A 16,781-nucleotide genomic window follows, 5' to 3' on the forward strand; every position below is an offset into this window, starting at 1 on the left:
GAAAATTTAACTATAAAAGAGTAATGAAAAATAGTCATGGAAAAGATAAATTTTTATTCTACAGAAATCCACACAATTGTTTCTTTTGAGATTCACTTTAGGGAAAATGTGAATACTATCTTCTTCATAAAAGTTTTCCATTGACACATAATGTCATGTATTAGGTTTAGGTGATACAATGCATTATGTCAATACACATATGCATTATGTAATGGTCATATCCGGGTAATTAGTACATCCATTATCTCAAATATGTATCATTTCTTTATGATGAGAAAGGGCATCAGAAAATCATCTCTTCTATTTATTATCATAGAAGGAAAAAAGTTTTGCAGGGTCTGTGCTCTTAACTCCATTCATATGCAAATTGAAAGTGGCTTTCAAAAAGAGTACAGCATCTCTTTCACTAAATTCATATATATATATATATACATATATATATATATATATATATATATACATAAAATATAGAAACTGGGATGGTGAAAGGAGAAAAGAAGGAAAAGAAAATATATATATATACACATATACAGGATATTTATACTACTAATTTCCCTTGGTTCATTGAAAAGAAAGACTTTTCCTAATATTTAGACAATTTTTCATGCCTATATCTTTTAACTGAGTAATTACTTTGAAGATAACAATATGCAATGTATTAACTGTTGTTACTCTATTAGCTTGTTTTGAATTTTTTCTATTTAAAATATATATAACATACATTAAACATTTTATACATATTTATAGTTTTTCTTACTTTTCTCTATTGTAAAACTTGAATGTTTATATAAGGAATGTACACCATGTCTTCGTACAGAAAAAAAATGCAAAAAGATAAATTTTCAAGAAAATTGCTCGATACTAAGTGATTTTAGTTGATACTTCTAGGTCACTCTCCATTATTAAATGGAAGAAATAATTAAAAATAAACTGTAATTAATTTTTTTATTTTACAAAAACACTGGTTTTGAACACTAGAGTTCTTAAACAATTTCTTAGAAACAATTAGTTTGTACTGGATGCCTTTGGGGGTCCTAATTATCTGGCTTATACACTACACCCCTGATATTGTCACCAAATCCTTGAGTGACTTTGAGATAGGTTTTGTAAATATCTGTTTATTAAATGAGGGTAGTAATCCTTCACACCTTTATACTTCACTGAGGTATTTCAAAACTTAATGAGTCGTGAAATATCTGAGCTGCTCCGATCAAAGTAACTGTGCAAGTACAAAGCATCACTATTATTTACCAGTACCTCTTTTTTATTGTGCCACTAATGAGCACTGTGGTCAGTAATAACTTATTAAGAGAAACAAAGGAGGAGGCAGAAGTTAAGAAGGCCATTTTACTCCATATACAGATGAATTCTTGTTAATATTAATTGAAGCTATGCAGACATTGAAAACTCCTGGAGTCTACTAGATCCATGGAGGATTTTCTACAAATACACCCATCATCCTGGGTTTAAAAAAATGAGTGGACTGGGAATTTTCCTTGGAGTTGTGAAAATTCTACATAGAATTCACATTTCAACAGACCAAGGGATAAAGGACATAGACTCAAAACATTTCATTATTTTCTCAAATAGTCCCTTATTTCATTTTAATAATCCATAAGCAATTTTACTGTAAGTCTCTCTGCTCCTCCTGTCTCATAGACACACACATATACACAACAATTTCATCTCACATTTCTGGGAGACAAAAGCAATCAAAATTTTAATTTAAAGAAGCTAAATAAATCATTTATTTTGATGAAAATTGTCAATCATGAATATAAATTTGTTTTCTGTTCTTTTTCAAACCAAGTTCCTTTATATCTATCTGTATAGAGCCTGAAAGATTAAGCTCTCAAAGTGAGCAATCTAAGGAGGAATGTATATCCAAATGATATACATTCAGCATGTTTGAAAAGATCCTACCTTTTCCAAATTGACAAATGGCATAAAATCAGCATGGAACAAATCAGGTTTCAAATGACTGAAGAAGATTTTATAAATATTGTCCATAAGTAATTTTATTCTACTTTATTCTTCCTAAAAATGTATGTCAAAATCTTCTTCCAAGAATATTGAGCAGCACTTTGAGCATCTGATAGCAAGAGGAAATGCAGCTTCTCAAGAACAAGAACCCAGCAGGGCCTTTGAGGAGTGCTGTGTCTTAGCCTCAGGCCTCCTTCCTACCCAAAGCCCTATCCTAAAATAAACGAAGCACTCAGCAACTAAAAGCACTTCAGCTGAAACATTTGTGAAATAAGGACATTCTTCAGCACTGGGGCAAATGAATTTTTCATGAGCTAAGATCTCTGCAGAAAAGTTTCATGAAAATCTAGTGTTCTTAAGAAATAATGAGACATCCTGGAAAGCGGGTCAGCTGGAGGAGAGTCCACGCTCTGCATCCCTCCATTACATCCTAGAGGTTGGGCTGGCTGAAAGACAGTGGGTCTGCGCTCTGTGCCCATGACATCCCAGAGGACAGGCCAGGTAGAGGAGAGTGGTGCTGTGCTCTGCACCCCTTCATTACATCCCAGGGTGTGGAGGAGAGTGAGTCCCTACTCTGCACCTTTCCATTACATCCCAGAGGTGGGCCAGCTGGAAGACAGTGAGTTTGTGACACAGGCTTCAACCATTGAATCCCAGATGGTGGGTTGGCTGCAAAAGTGTAAGATGGAAGAGAACCCCAAGACCCAGGACAACAGCCCAGCACATGGATGCATACACATCTCTGGAGGGTTAAGTAATCAGTGAGGGAGTAATGTGGAAGCATTTGAAGCAGCAGTGAGAAGACAGCAGTTTGACTCTGGAGAATTCCACTGACAGAAGATGACGCTCAGCCCCCACATTCAGAGGTCAAGATCAGGTTCATACCTAGCACATCTCTGGGATGCAACATAAAAAGTCATCCATCATATGGGGACAAAGTGTGAAGGTTTTCCAGGCCAGAAGAGGAGCACACACCAGACATTGACCATCCTGAGCCATGTTCTGGGACTTTCAGCCACCACAACTGCTTTTTAAGCCCCTCTGCTTATAGATTTTTATAAATTAAAGCCTGAGTTGATAAATACAAAAAGCAACACCAAAAATACTATCATAACAACAAAAATCCTGGCAGTTCATTTTGTTCAGTCTTAACACAAAAATTCTAAGGGGACTCATGACCTTGGAAAATATAGAAAATATGTACAAAAATTCACAGCCTTGCATGGCTGTACAAGTGAACGGTTCATTCAATTGCAATTATTCCTTTCTTCAATCAGTTATTCAGTGATTACCTAAGTAGTAACTACTTAGATAACTTAGTAACTTGAGACTAAGCTTCTTAGGAAATGACATAGCTAACCAGGAACTGTCAGAGATAGAATGTGGTATTTTAAGATAATGGTAATTCTTTTTTCTAAGGTGGGGGGAATATATATAAAGGATAAATTCAGTACTAGGTGCAGTTAGGATATTTACATTTTTAAATTCTCTGAATTTTCAAAAATAAAGAAATAGAACAAAGATGTCAGCAAGATGACGGTAGAACAGAAATCCTTGAGCTCCATTCTCCCCCAATGCATAGAAATCCAGCTAGTAACTATCTACAGGCAAAAACATCATGAATGTTCCAAAACTTAGCAATGAGGCTGGAATACCACAGGCCAGCCAGACCACAGAACTAAGAGCCCTAACTGAGCTGCAGGAAGAATGGGTCACTTTGGCGCTGCTGCTGCTCCCCGAGCTAGCATACACCACACTTGGAAAATGTCCCCTGACATCATGATTTCTCAGATTAGAAAGCTGATAGGAAGGTAGGGAGACATTTAGCTTCTCCATCACTCTAAGTCTTTTGCCAGAGGTTCCCTCCTGTCTTGTTGTATGAGAAGAGGTACACGGTAGGGTTACTCAGCTGCTCACAGAATTTAAACTCTCCCCAAAAGTTGATTTAGAGAAAATAGTTCCAAATTTATCTTATAAGCCTATCATACCCAAATACCAAAGCCAGATGAAGAAATATAAAAAACGAAAATTACATGAGTCTCCCAGATGAATGTAGATGTAAACATCCTCAATAAAATATTAGCAAACAGAATTCAAAACACTAAAAGAATCTTTCAACGTGAGAAAGTGGTATTTATCCCTGAGGGTCAAGGGTAGTTTAACATAGGCAAACCAATAAAAATTAAATCATAAAAGGGTAAAATCCTAAAATAATCTCAATAGATGCAGAAAATCTGTCACAAAATTCACAATAAAAACTTCTAAGAGATTGGGTACAGAATGAATATACCTCAGCACTATAAAAATCACACAGGAAACATTCATGAGTGACATTATTCTCAAGGTGAAAAGCTGAAAACTGTCCTGTAGGCTCAGGGACAAAACAAGGATGCCCATTCTTACCAATTCTTCTTAACACAGTACTGAAAATCCTAACCAAAGCAGTTAGACAGGAGAAACAAAAAGTCATCACAATATTAAAAGAAGAAGTGAAACAGTGTCTTATTTGCTGAAGACAGAATCTTATACACAGACAACCCTAAAGACCACCAAAACTATTAGAACCAACAAAAGATTTAAGTAAAATTGCATTGATTCAAAACCAACATACAAAAATTAATGCCTCTATGCATTAATAACAAACTATCTGAAAAGCAGACTAAGAAAATTATCTCATTTACAATAGCAACAGAAAAACGAAATAGTAACAAGGTGTAAATCTGACCAGAAGTAAAAGACATTTATACTGGAAACTATAAAACAATTGAAAAAACTGAAGAATTTTTAATAAGTAGATATCTAATATTTCTGGATTTAAACAGTCATTATTATGAAAATGTCTATATAATACAAAGCAATCTATGAGTTAAATACCATCTCTACCAAAATTTCACTCTCACTTTTTCATAGAAATAGTCCTTAAATTAATATGGGGCCACAAAAGACCCCAAATATCAAAAACAATCTTGAGTTCAAAGAACAAAGCTGTAAGCACCACACTTCTTGATTTCAAAATATATTTCAAGTGACTACCATCAAACTAGTATTGCATTGTCATAAAACATATTAAAGAAGGAAGCAGGATAGAAATTCAAGAAATAAACCTATGCATTTATGGGCAATGGACTTGGGACAAAGATACCAAGAACACAATAGGAAAAGAACAGTCACTTCAATATATGGTTTTGAGAAAATGTATATTCTCAAAATTAGACCCTTGTCAAGTTCCATATACAAAATTATATGAGACCAGAAATTGTATGATGACTGTAAAATGCCATGCAAAAATCTTTGTAACAGTAGTCTAGGCAATCATTTTTTCAAGAGAGAAAGCACTGGTAACAAAAACAAAAATGGACAAAAGGAATTACATAAAACTAATAAATTTCTGCATAGTAAAGACACAAGTCCAGAATGGGAGAAAATATCTGAAAAGCACACACTTGATGACTGGTTAGTATCCAAAAGGTACAAGAAAAATAATAGCAAGCAAGAAAACAAATAATGCAATTAACAATGGGTAAAGATATAAGACATTTCTCATTGGAACACATTTAAAGGGCCAGTAGATACATGACAAAGGCCCAGTATCACTAATCACCCAGGAAATGTAAATTAAAACTGTAAGGTACATCATTCCTATTACGATGGCTGTTATCAAAAAAATGAAATATAGTAAGTGCTGGAAAGAATACAGAGTAACAGAGATACTTATGTGATGTTGGTGGGCGTGAAAGTAGTACAGACATTATGGAAAATGGAATGTAGGTGCCTAAAAAACTAAATAGAACTTGTATACGATCCAGGAATCCTATTCTGTGTCCATATCCAAAAGAATAAAATCAGCCTATCAGAAAGCTATGTGCATCCCCATGTTCACTGCACTATTCACAAAAGGAAGGATAGGAAAACACCACGGGTAAGCAGATACTGACCCTGTGGTATATACACCACAGAACACGTTCAGCCTTCAGAGGAGGAAAAGTCACTTGCAAAGCATGAGAATGAATATGAAGAACATTATGCTAAGTGAAATAAATCAGGCACAGAAAGACAGAATCCTCCATGATTTCACAAATACTGCATGATCTGTATGCAGAGCCTGGTAAAATTTAGAGAACCAGAAAATCAGATGGCTACTAGAGGGTCGAAGGGTAACAGAGAGGAAATGAGTTGTTGAACAGAAGCTGTAAAGTTTCAAATAGCCAAAAGGAATAGATGTTAAGATCTGTTATATAGCACGGCAACAATAATGACTAATAGTATATTAAATATTTCAAAATGACAGTAAATTTCAAGTGCCTCATGTTAAAAAAAGATAAAGGGAAGAGGAATGGTAACTAGCTTGATTGAATCATGAATATATATCTCAAAACATCACACTGTGCCCTAAATTTATATAATGATTTATTGATGAAAGTAATATTAATAACTTCAAAAATGAAAGAATGATTATTTGGGGTTTTGAGGGATTTTTGAGGGAGATAAATTGCTACAAGTGCCACTGTGTCTTTGAGTCACTGTAAATATGTCTTAACTTTGTTTTTCTTGGCTTATGATGGATAATTTTACACGTCAAATTGACTAGTCTGTGCCCCGATAACTTGTGAAGCACTATATCTGGGTTTTTTTGAAGGTGATTCTAGCAGAGATTAAAAATTAGAGTCAGTAGGCTAAGGAGGAAAGATTGTGTTTCATCAACATAAGCAGGCATCATCCAATCTGCTGAGAAATTGGTCAGAACAGAAACAAAAAATAACAGGGTAGATTTGTTCTCTGCTTAAGCTAAGACAGCCGCCTTCTGCTCTCAGACTTCTGAATTCTGGTTCTGGGACTTTGAAACTTCAAGACCTACACCAGCACCCCTTGCCACCCCGCAAGACTCAGGCTCTGCACTCTAACCTGGAGCTGCACCATGGCCTCCCCCCACTCCACTTTCCACGTGGTAGACGGTGGGAAGTCTCTGCCTCCAAACTTACATGACCCACTTCTCACAAGTCTTCTTATGAAATGTGCCTGGACATAAGTAAGCAATGAGTTTTGGCTACTAAATAGTTTTCAGAGCAAAGATAATGTCACTAAAATGTGTTCATTTTTTCATTAAAACATGTGTGCAGTCCATTATGCTCACATTCATCATGGCTTGATTCTTTTATTCCTCTGCCTCGAGATCACCTTCCTTATCATTATCACTATTATTATTATTATTATTAATAGCAGTAATAGTATTACATTAGTTCACGTTTGCAACATGTAATGACTACACTCACTGTGGGTAGCTGGTACAAAACATGGCACATCTTACATCCTTTTACATCCCTCTATCCTATGCCCCGCTGGCCACCTTCAATCTCTTGGACCCCTGGTCATTTGAGAAAGACCTTTTACCAGTCTTTTATTGTTTCTTTCCTTTATTCCCCCTTTGGATTTGCATAGGATAGAAACCATATGGTGCTGAATCTTGTGCATCTGGTTTATCCCACTTCACACTGTGTTTTCAAGGTGTACTCATCTTCTGACAAATGTCTCACACTTATCCTTCTTCATACCCAAGTAGTATTCAATTGTGTATTAGATACCACCTGTTTTTTATCCATTAATTCTGTTGATGGACATTCAGGTTGCTTCCAGGATTTAGCTATTATGAATATTAAATTTTAGGATTGTTTTCTGTAGGCCTATGAGGACTACTGCGGGCATTCTGACTGGGATTGTGTTACATTTATGAATCAGTTTTGGAACTATGGCCATTTTGACAGTATTGCTTTTGCCTATCCATGAATGAAAACTACAGTTCTTTGAAAAAAGACTGTGACAAGGACATCTGGAAATATTTACCCATTGCTAATGTTAGCCTGATTTCCCTTGAATTCTGATCAAGCTTGACAATAATGTCTCCAAATGAATGTTCCTGAATATTCTGGAAAGTTCCAAGTGGCTTATGAAAATTTTTAAATTAATGAATAACAATAAACCTAAATATGGAAACTTTTGAGCTACTTAGGCTATGATATTACCTATATTCTATTCATTTAACCAAGTCAAATTTTCAACTGTCATTTGAAGCTTGCAATATTCAGCCTTTAATTTGTAAAGTAATATTTTTAACTCCATAAGGTTCTTTCACATTTATAATACAGTGCTTTTCTTCCTATTTCATAAAAGACAAAAAGACCATGATAGAAGTTTGCAAACTTTAACATGATGGTGTCACTTTTGCCTCCTTTGAATTAAGATGTAGACAATCACTGCTGCTTTTTTCTGGTTTTTTTAACCGTAGATTATCTGGGTTCTTGCTCCAGTTCTCTGTGATTTTCTGCCTTGTGCTTTAATGTACATATCAATAATGTTTAAAGGATGACACATGCATTGCTGTTAGCTAAAGTAAAGCACAGTGACCTTTAGAAATCTAAATGTCAAATAATTTTTAAAAATTAATTTTCCCTCCAAAATATTTTCTTCGCGAATCCCAGAGTAGGCTATAAATCGTTTTGACTTAACGGAAAACAGACATGTTAATCTGCTGGAGAATCTTACAAAATTCATCTTTAATTTATGGAAACTCTATTATGGGTTTCACATGTTTGTATTTTCTCTCATATTCAAGAATCAGGTTTCAGACCTGACTTGCACTCACTTCATAATGTACATTTGATTCATATCCAAATGCCAGTATACAGAATTCAGAAAACTAGGGTTAGCTGCCAACACATACTAGTTTGCTTTTTACATGCTTCCTTGAAATATGGTTAGTTTGGGCTCATGCACTGATTCCATCACTTTTCAAATGCTATATTTTACTTTTAAAATCATAACAAAAATCTTAAAAAGTACTTACTACCCATGAATCTCTCCCTGCATCTTTGTGTCTCTCTGTATCTCTGTGTCTCTGTCCCTGTCTCTTTCTCTGCATCTCATACTCTGTCTCTCTGTCTCTCTCTGTCTCTTTTTCTTTCCTTCTCTCTCTGTCTCTGTCTCTCTTGCTCTGTGTGTCTGTCGCAGTGTCTCTCTGTGTCTCTCCGTCTCACTGTCTCACACACACACACACACACACACACACACATCCGTAAAGCATGATTTCCTAATTCAATAACCTAAATGTATGGATTGCTTACAATTAAAATTCAGAAGCAAACTTAGTTATCTGCAACTGATTAGGAACAGGTACATAGAATATAGTAAATATTAGGAAATGTCCAGGAAAAAACTTCCTTCTGGTAGCTCAAATGCAAAATGAAATTATTTTTTTCTAATTCAATACTTATCTGAAAAACCATGTATTGTTGCTTGCCCGGATATCCTCTGTGACTAAATTTGTAAAAACTATGCACTTAATTGATTAGTTTTATTTTCCACTGGATAATTCTCAGATCTATGTTGCTTCATGTCTTTCTTACAAAATTTCCATCCTCCAAGGGATGCAAAAAGTCATCACAAATGTTGTTAAAGTAGTTTTATGTACCAAGGTAACTAAATTGCCCCATGATGACAATGAAAATAATGTTTCATCATTTGCATGACCCTTGAAATACGATCCTCTCAATTGACTGCAAGAGCCTTGCCTTTCCACTTCCCCTACAATCTATCCTTGCTCTTGGTTAGTCTCTCTTGATTTCGCCATGCTCTGAGATGTCTTGCCACCTCCGTCACCTCAGACTTGAAAAGCTGAACATAGTACCTTTGCAAGATAATTGCAGGGCCAGACTATCTTACACAGAGTGATTTCTGAGAATTAAAAATGGTCACAAAAATGATAGATTTCATGGGCTTTTACCTTCATCTTGAAACTTCAGCCAATTGCAAAGTACTCCTCCAAGTACTTCTGAAGGTTGGTAGGGTATTACTTATATTGGATCTCATATAACTCTACTGATGTGCCCTACTGCTATAGGTGCCTTTAGATCACAGCTGAAATTGTTGTCAGTTCTGCTTGTTAACAATGGACTCCAAGATCAGTTTTCTCATGAGTTCCACATCAGGTCCTTGGGAAGCAAGTGACACCACTTGGGCTGAACTTTGTATAATGCCTTTCCCCAACACACACATGCACAACCACACATACACAGAGTCATTCTGTTATGGTTGATTCATTGTGTCAGTTTGAGAGGTTCAGAAGCTTTTCAGCTTCCACATCCTAGAGTGTAGAGAACATGCCCTAGAGAGGCTGTTTACACTCCAGGATGTTATAATGGTTGATTCATTGTGTCACCTGGAAGTTTAGAAGTTTAACTAAGTGACTCAACAGGAGGCCAGGGTCTTCACTTTGTAAACATCCTTAGCCTGTGAAAAAGGATGGTACAGAGATGCTGTGAGTACTATCATCCTAGAGTGAGTAACTTGCATATAATATAAGGGGAGAAAAAGAGCCTTAATCCTCCCCTTTTTGCTCTTGTTGATTTTGAAGTCTTCCGTCACCATGAACTGCTGCCACGCTGCTATGTCACTCTGCTTTGGAGCCAGCTGATTATGGACTGAAATATCTACAAACTGTGAATTAAGTAAACTTTTTCTTCCTTAATTTTGAGCATCAATTATTTTGTCTCAGCAATGAGAGAAAAGTAACTAAGATATACACACAGACATCACTATACACACTTAACCACAGCCACACACATAACCACAAGCAATGCTTTTACACAGCATGAAAGCACATTCTTCATCTCTGTATTCTGCTCTGTAAGTACAAAAAAAGTCACTCAGTAAGTATGCTAGACTATGAATGTTCTTTCACTACCACTGTAGGAGGTTTTTCCTTATTTCTTTTTCTTTTGTCTGTTGTTGTTTTCTCCAAGATACACATCAACTATCAATATCTCTAAGACTGATGAGTTTTCAAATATTTATCTCTGCACCGCGTAATTTTCAGCCCATCTCTCCCCCTCATAAGCAATGGTTCAGTGAAAGGCTCCACCTCATTTTGCGATCTAGATTCTTCCATCGCCTTGCGTACCACCACAAGGCCCTGTAACGCTGGAACAAGAAACAGTCATGCCAGTCACCATGTAAAGCAGTCATAACAGGCAAATTGTGTCAGAGGAGGAATCCACCCACTGATCCTCACCCCACTGGATCACTCCATCCCAGACCTCCTCTTAAACACATTATTATATGATTATCAACTAACTCTTACAATAAAAATAAGAATATGTAATGGTTTCAACAAATACATAAAAAGAATCACAAGAAAGGAAAACATTCATTGTCCTACCCTAGGACATATCTGATTAATCCCCCCATAACCATTAAAGGCTTAAATTACCGAGTCAAATTTTAAACACAGGCCCAAGATCATGTAAATATTAGAACTGAAGATGAAAGCAATGCACTTTTCCTTTCAAACAGCACAGGCTGGCATGTTCAGAGGACTTCTCAATACAGTGAATATAAGAATGTTGTAAGCATTGGCCTCAAAATGAGCTTTTTCTCCCATAGTGCCTATTGTATTTAATCAGCACTTACTTGTGCTAGATTCTTTATGAATAACTCATGTCCCAAACAATTGCATGGAAATAGCTCTTAATTCCCTGTGTTTTTCAGATGAAGGAACCAAGGTCCAGGAAGGTAAGTGACTCACAATTCAGTGCCTGTTCTTGAAAGCATATGGTAAACAGACACCATGCAGGGGGAAAGGTAAGGTGGACGACTTTTTTGTTTTTATTTTCTACCAGAACATGCATTCAAAGATATTATGTATAGGAAATGTGAACAGGCAAAGTTAGAGTCCTGTGTCCTGTTTCTTCTCAATGTGCTCTGAGAACACTGTCTTCATAAAGACCAAGGTACTGTTAATACATCAGTGAAGAGGTGGAGCCAAGCTCCTGTGATTTCCACTGGAGAAGCTGCATTAGTTATCTATGACTGCCTTTAAAAACTGTTACAAACTTGCTGACCCAAAACATCAGAAATCACAGTTCTGGAGGGTAGATGTCTGAAATCAAGATGTTGCCAGAATTGGTTGCTTCTGGAGGCTGTAAGAGGAAATCCATTCTCTGTCCTTCTCCAGGGTTCTGGTGATTGTGTCAGTATTCAGCATTTCTTTGTTTATAGAAGCATCACTTTGATCTTTGTCTCCAACTTCCCATGTTATGATAGCTAATCTTGATTGGCTTTCAAGATGTCTAGGAGATCAGTTAAGCACACATCTGGGTGTGTCAGAGTGAATCATGGAGGTCCGACCTTGGGAGCTATATCTGATCACTGGTCCCCGCTTCTGGGACCATGGCAGTGCCTGCCATGAGTTGAGTAGCTTTCTCTCACTGTGCCTTTCCACTGCTGCCCATGGACTGAAACCTCTGGAGCCATGAGCAAAGATAAACCTCTCCTCCTTTAAAGTGAAGGTGTCATGTCCCAGAAATGGGAAAGCTAGCTAACCAACACACATAACCTTCTCTCTATGTGTATCTCAAACCTCTCTTCTCCTCTCTCTGTGTGTCTCAAGTCTCTCTCTCTCTCTCTGTCTGTCTTGTCCTTTTCTCGTGAAAAGATACTAGTCATAGGATTAAGGACCCACCTTAAATCCAGGATGATCATATCTTTGGTAAATTTCTGTTGACAATTAACTTAATTATATCTACAAAGATCCTGTTTCCCAATTAGGTCTCCTTCACAAGTACTGGGGCTAGGACAAGGCTATATTTTGGGAGGACACATTTCAGCCCATTAGTGGAATGTTAGGAAATTGCTAATTTGGGTCAATTACATGATAAAATTCAAAATAGACATAATGTATCCAGGATTTTAAGATCTAAATAGCACAAAGGAAAAAAATTAACCACAGTCACAGAATTTCCATGCACCAAATTAGAGAACACCACCTACTCACTCCCAGTAAGTTATTTTCTCACTTTGAAAATAATAGTACTGTTGAATAGTTGAAAATAATAGTACTGTTTGCAATATGTTATATAAAAGAAATTTAGTGTGGTCTTTTTTACATGGTGAAATTTTTCCTCTTTAGTCTGAATCAGTTGACGCTAAACAAAAAACAAAACACACACACACACACACACACACACACACACACACACAGAGGCATGCATCCCTGGGGGAGTTATACCTGTGAAATTCTCATATTTTTATTTGCAGTAGAGAAGGTACCCATAAAAGAGAGCCTTTTATTCTCCCTGGTAGACCAGAGTCCACCATGCTGCAATGTAAATATAAGTATGCGTACAGAAATCAAAACAGATGTCTTTGAAGACACAACAGTCAGAATCCAAGTCGCTTAAGCAGTGACTTCCCAAATATTTATAGACTAATATTTATATTCTAATACAATTCTTGTGTAAATAAGCTCACCATAAATTTACCCACATAGGTTCATGCTGGTTTTGGATTGTATTGTAGATTCTTCATGGCCTGCTAGACATGAGTGCTACGGCATAAAATAAAAGCAGATGGAGTGAAACTAAATGGCTCAAGGGCCACGGGAAGGTTTTGATAAGGAATGCAACTTCTGCCTGGTGAAATGTGTATGCATTGTAACGGGAAAGGTTCGCTGAAGTCATAAATCATGTGTTCTATGAAGAGTGAGCTGGGACGCAAAATCAGTAGACCATCAATGTGTAGGACTGACATTTCGAGTTGTCATTTTAAAAATAGGTCATCTAACATATACATTTAATGCTGACCTGTTCAAACGGAGAACTTCCAAGCAGAATTACATCTTTCTGAGCATGGCTTTCCCACTCCTCGATGAACTCTGGAGCGGCTTCATCTGTCTGTTTGTGAATCTCACTACGTTTGCAGAAACTTGTGAGCGCTTCGGAATCCAGAGTCTCCTCTGTGTTGCTCTCATCTGTTTACACAAGAAGAGCACACGGAATCCCACTTGCTTTTATTATTTTAGCATTGATCAAACACATGGTAAACTACTTCATTTCTTTTGTGGAGGAAATTTTGGTCTTTCATAATCTAAACTTCGCCAATTATTTTCTTTTTGATGCATTGGGAAATCACTGAAGGTCAGAAGTTGGGTTTTTTTGTTTGTTTGTTTTTGTTTTTGTGGTACCAGGGATCAAACTCAGGACCTTGCACTTGCCAGACAGGTTCTTATGCCGCTGAGCTAAATCCCCAGCCCCAAGCCCAAAAGTTTTAAAATTTAGAAAAAGTTACATCCCGTTTTTATCCTGTAGTACTTACAAGATGAACAAAAGCCTACCTATATGTTAAAGCCTTTTTCCATGTACCAAATATACCCAGAAATGTGGATACTGTGCTTTACCCTACTTTTCAATATTATATGTTATTTACCTGCCCATTTACCACTTCTTGCTGTGATGCTGAAACTTGGGAGATGACCACACTGAGGAGAGGCCAGAGTTCTGTGGTTCATTTTCCCAGGTTAAGATCCCTGAGAACAGTTCCTAAGAGGTGCACACACACAGACACTGGATTTGGGCCACCTTGTTTATCCATATAGCAATGCATCTATCATCTGAATATGGTATCACCTACAAAATGCCTCTATTCATCTAACCAGATGTACACTGTGCATACAAAACAATCCTCCCTCCTCTCATCTCTAAAAATGCTGGAAAGTCTAATAGGGAATTTTCCTTGTCTCCAGTGCCAGAATTTTATCAAGAACCAAAGGAAGGGAGCCTCTAGAGGTACCGGAGAGGGCAGTACTGCTCACGGAATTCTAGTCTCCTTTGTTCACTGCTAAAGCGTGCTATCTTGTATAAATCCTTAAACTTTGTAGAATCTGCTTTATTCTCACGTATAAAATAGTTAATAAAATGCCTGACTCTCCTATAAATTTTGTGAGACTTTTGTAAGCCTGTAAATGATTTGTAGAAGACCTCTTGGTTACTGTCTATAAATGCACAACTGAGATGGTTTCAAAGCATCCAAGCTGATGGAGCTGTAGGAGTGGAAATGCGTGAAATGTCCACTATCCCATCCTTCCACACTAAAGTTTTCAGTATATGTTTGCTGACTCAGAAACAAGACTAAACACACAAGGGCCTGGGATGCTCAGCTGTATGTGTCAACTGGATTGTATCTAACAGTTGCAACCATTAAAAACCTAATCATCAGATCCCCTTCGCCTCTTAGGTACTTGGAGAAGTTATTTTAACAAGGACGATGAAATGATTGCTTGAGAAGAACTAATCCATAGACTCATTTTATGTGGATTCAACTGTACGTATTCACAGGAACTGTCATCTAATACTTCTGTAAAACTATAACATGGTCTGGCATGAATTCACATGTATCAAACTGAGAATTTAGAATTTAGTTTCTAAATGACTGCCTTTGATTTCTGTTTTAGTACATGTAATTCCTCACTTATTAGAAAGAACCTAGCATTTGTAAATAAGAATGACTAAGCTAAGGTTGAAAACAATATTTTCCTCTACCACTCCAAAGCATTTGTTAAAAGCTAAAACAGTCTGTGAAAGGTACACAGTTTCATAAATGAGCAAATCCAGACAGGACACATGCTGTGATAGGATTCTGCAATAGTAAGTTGCAAATCATTTTGCCATTTGAGGTCACCTATTATGTACAATTATAGAAAATCAGACCATAATTATTTCCCACAAACTTTACTACCTTTCAATATTCAACACAAACAAAAGCACATACAGTTTATCAATGAATGCTTGTATTTTGAAAAGGAACGTCTTTTGTGAGAAATGCTATCAATTTACAACTAAAACGCATCTAAAATATTGAATATAATTAGTTTCCTACCTTGAAATTCTCCTTGTCCACACTCATCAATCAACTTCATTTGTTGATTATGGAAAATTTTCTCATCACCTTGTAGGAAAGTGAAAAGCATACATGTATAACTTCCTTGTCAGCTAATTTAGAAATACACAAATATAATAACAAATAAATACTTAATCATCATAACTATATGGTTATCTTATGAGTCACAGACACAAACTGTACTGAATATGCTCCTTGTTCTGAAAAAAAAATCTTCTGTAAATCGATGATAATTGGAACAATGATTTTAAATGCATATTACAGGGCATGCATAATGGGATACTTATCCAATAAAAAGCATCTCATAGTCAATAGATTATGACATCTATTACTCAAGAATCATTTCAACAATCATATTATGGTTTCTCAAATCATATAATAGACTATTTAAGTGTTTGATCAAAATGAATGACTGTTTTCCATTAGCTACTCTCTATATGTTTTCTACTTTGTATATGTACAAAGCACTTTGGTGGTCTTCTATTCTTTTATATGCTATCATATTGCAGTTGTATGTATAAAGGAACCCAGAATTCTTAGTTCTGTTGTGAATTTAAAGCAACAAGACCATGATGTTACCTACAGCCTGCAAAACAAGACAAAGCCAAAGTCAGAAATTTAATTATCAATACACAATTCTAGAAGACAGTTTTGTTTATTTTTTATTGTAGTGTTAAAATCTAACTCAGGATCTTGAATACACATGGAGTACATGTTCCACTGCTCAGGTACATCCCAGGGCCTGAGCTATGTCCTGGAAGGGGGCTTACAAGGTCATTTACGCCTGGGATTATAGATCTATGGGATCTACAAGCCTTGACTAGCGGCTCAAGGCTGTGAGTTTTATTCACAGGCCCACTTCTGACCAGAAAAAAAAATACAGTCTAGGCATTATCTCCTGCCATTAGATTGACTCAGGCATCCACAATGCAAGCTGAATGACCACCTCAGCCTTAGAATCAAAGCACACATGTATTAGTACCTCAAACGTGCTTCTCTTCCCCTGGGAGCCAACTAACCCACACACTTTTACTGTGCTGCTTTCCATACACCCCTTATATTTCCATTACTTACCA

The 16,781-nt window shown here is 36.5% G+C and overlaps 1 protein-coding gene across 1 annotated transcript in view; it reads right to left on the reverse strand.

Moving 5' to 3' along the window:
* LOC101787516 (uncharacterized) overlaps window positions 1-16,781 on the reverse strand; it is a 275,776-nt gene that overhangs the window by 239,730 nt on the left and 19,265 nt on the right. The window contains exons 11-12 of the mRNA XM_063259710.1: window positions 15,685-15,753; window positions 13,614-13,780 (exon numbers count right to left, since the gene is read on the reverse strand). Of these exons, the coding sequence (XP_063115780.1) occupies window positions 13,614-13,780; window positions 15,685-15,753 (236 nt within the window). The remainder of the gene's footprint in view (window positions 1-13,613; window positions 13,781-15,684; window positions 15,754-16,781) is intronic.

Source organism: Cavia porcellus, unplaced genomic scaffold (assembly GCF_034190915.1).
Source record: "Cavia porcellus strain 051 isolate PalLab524CR breed Dunkin Hartley unplaced genomic scaffold, mCavPor4.1 scaffold_13, whole genome shotgun sequence".
Lineage (NCBI taxonomy): Eukaryota > Metazoa > Chordata > Mammalia > Rodentia > Caviidae > Cavia > Cavia porcellus.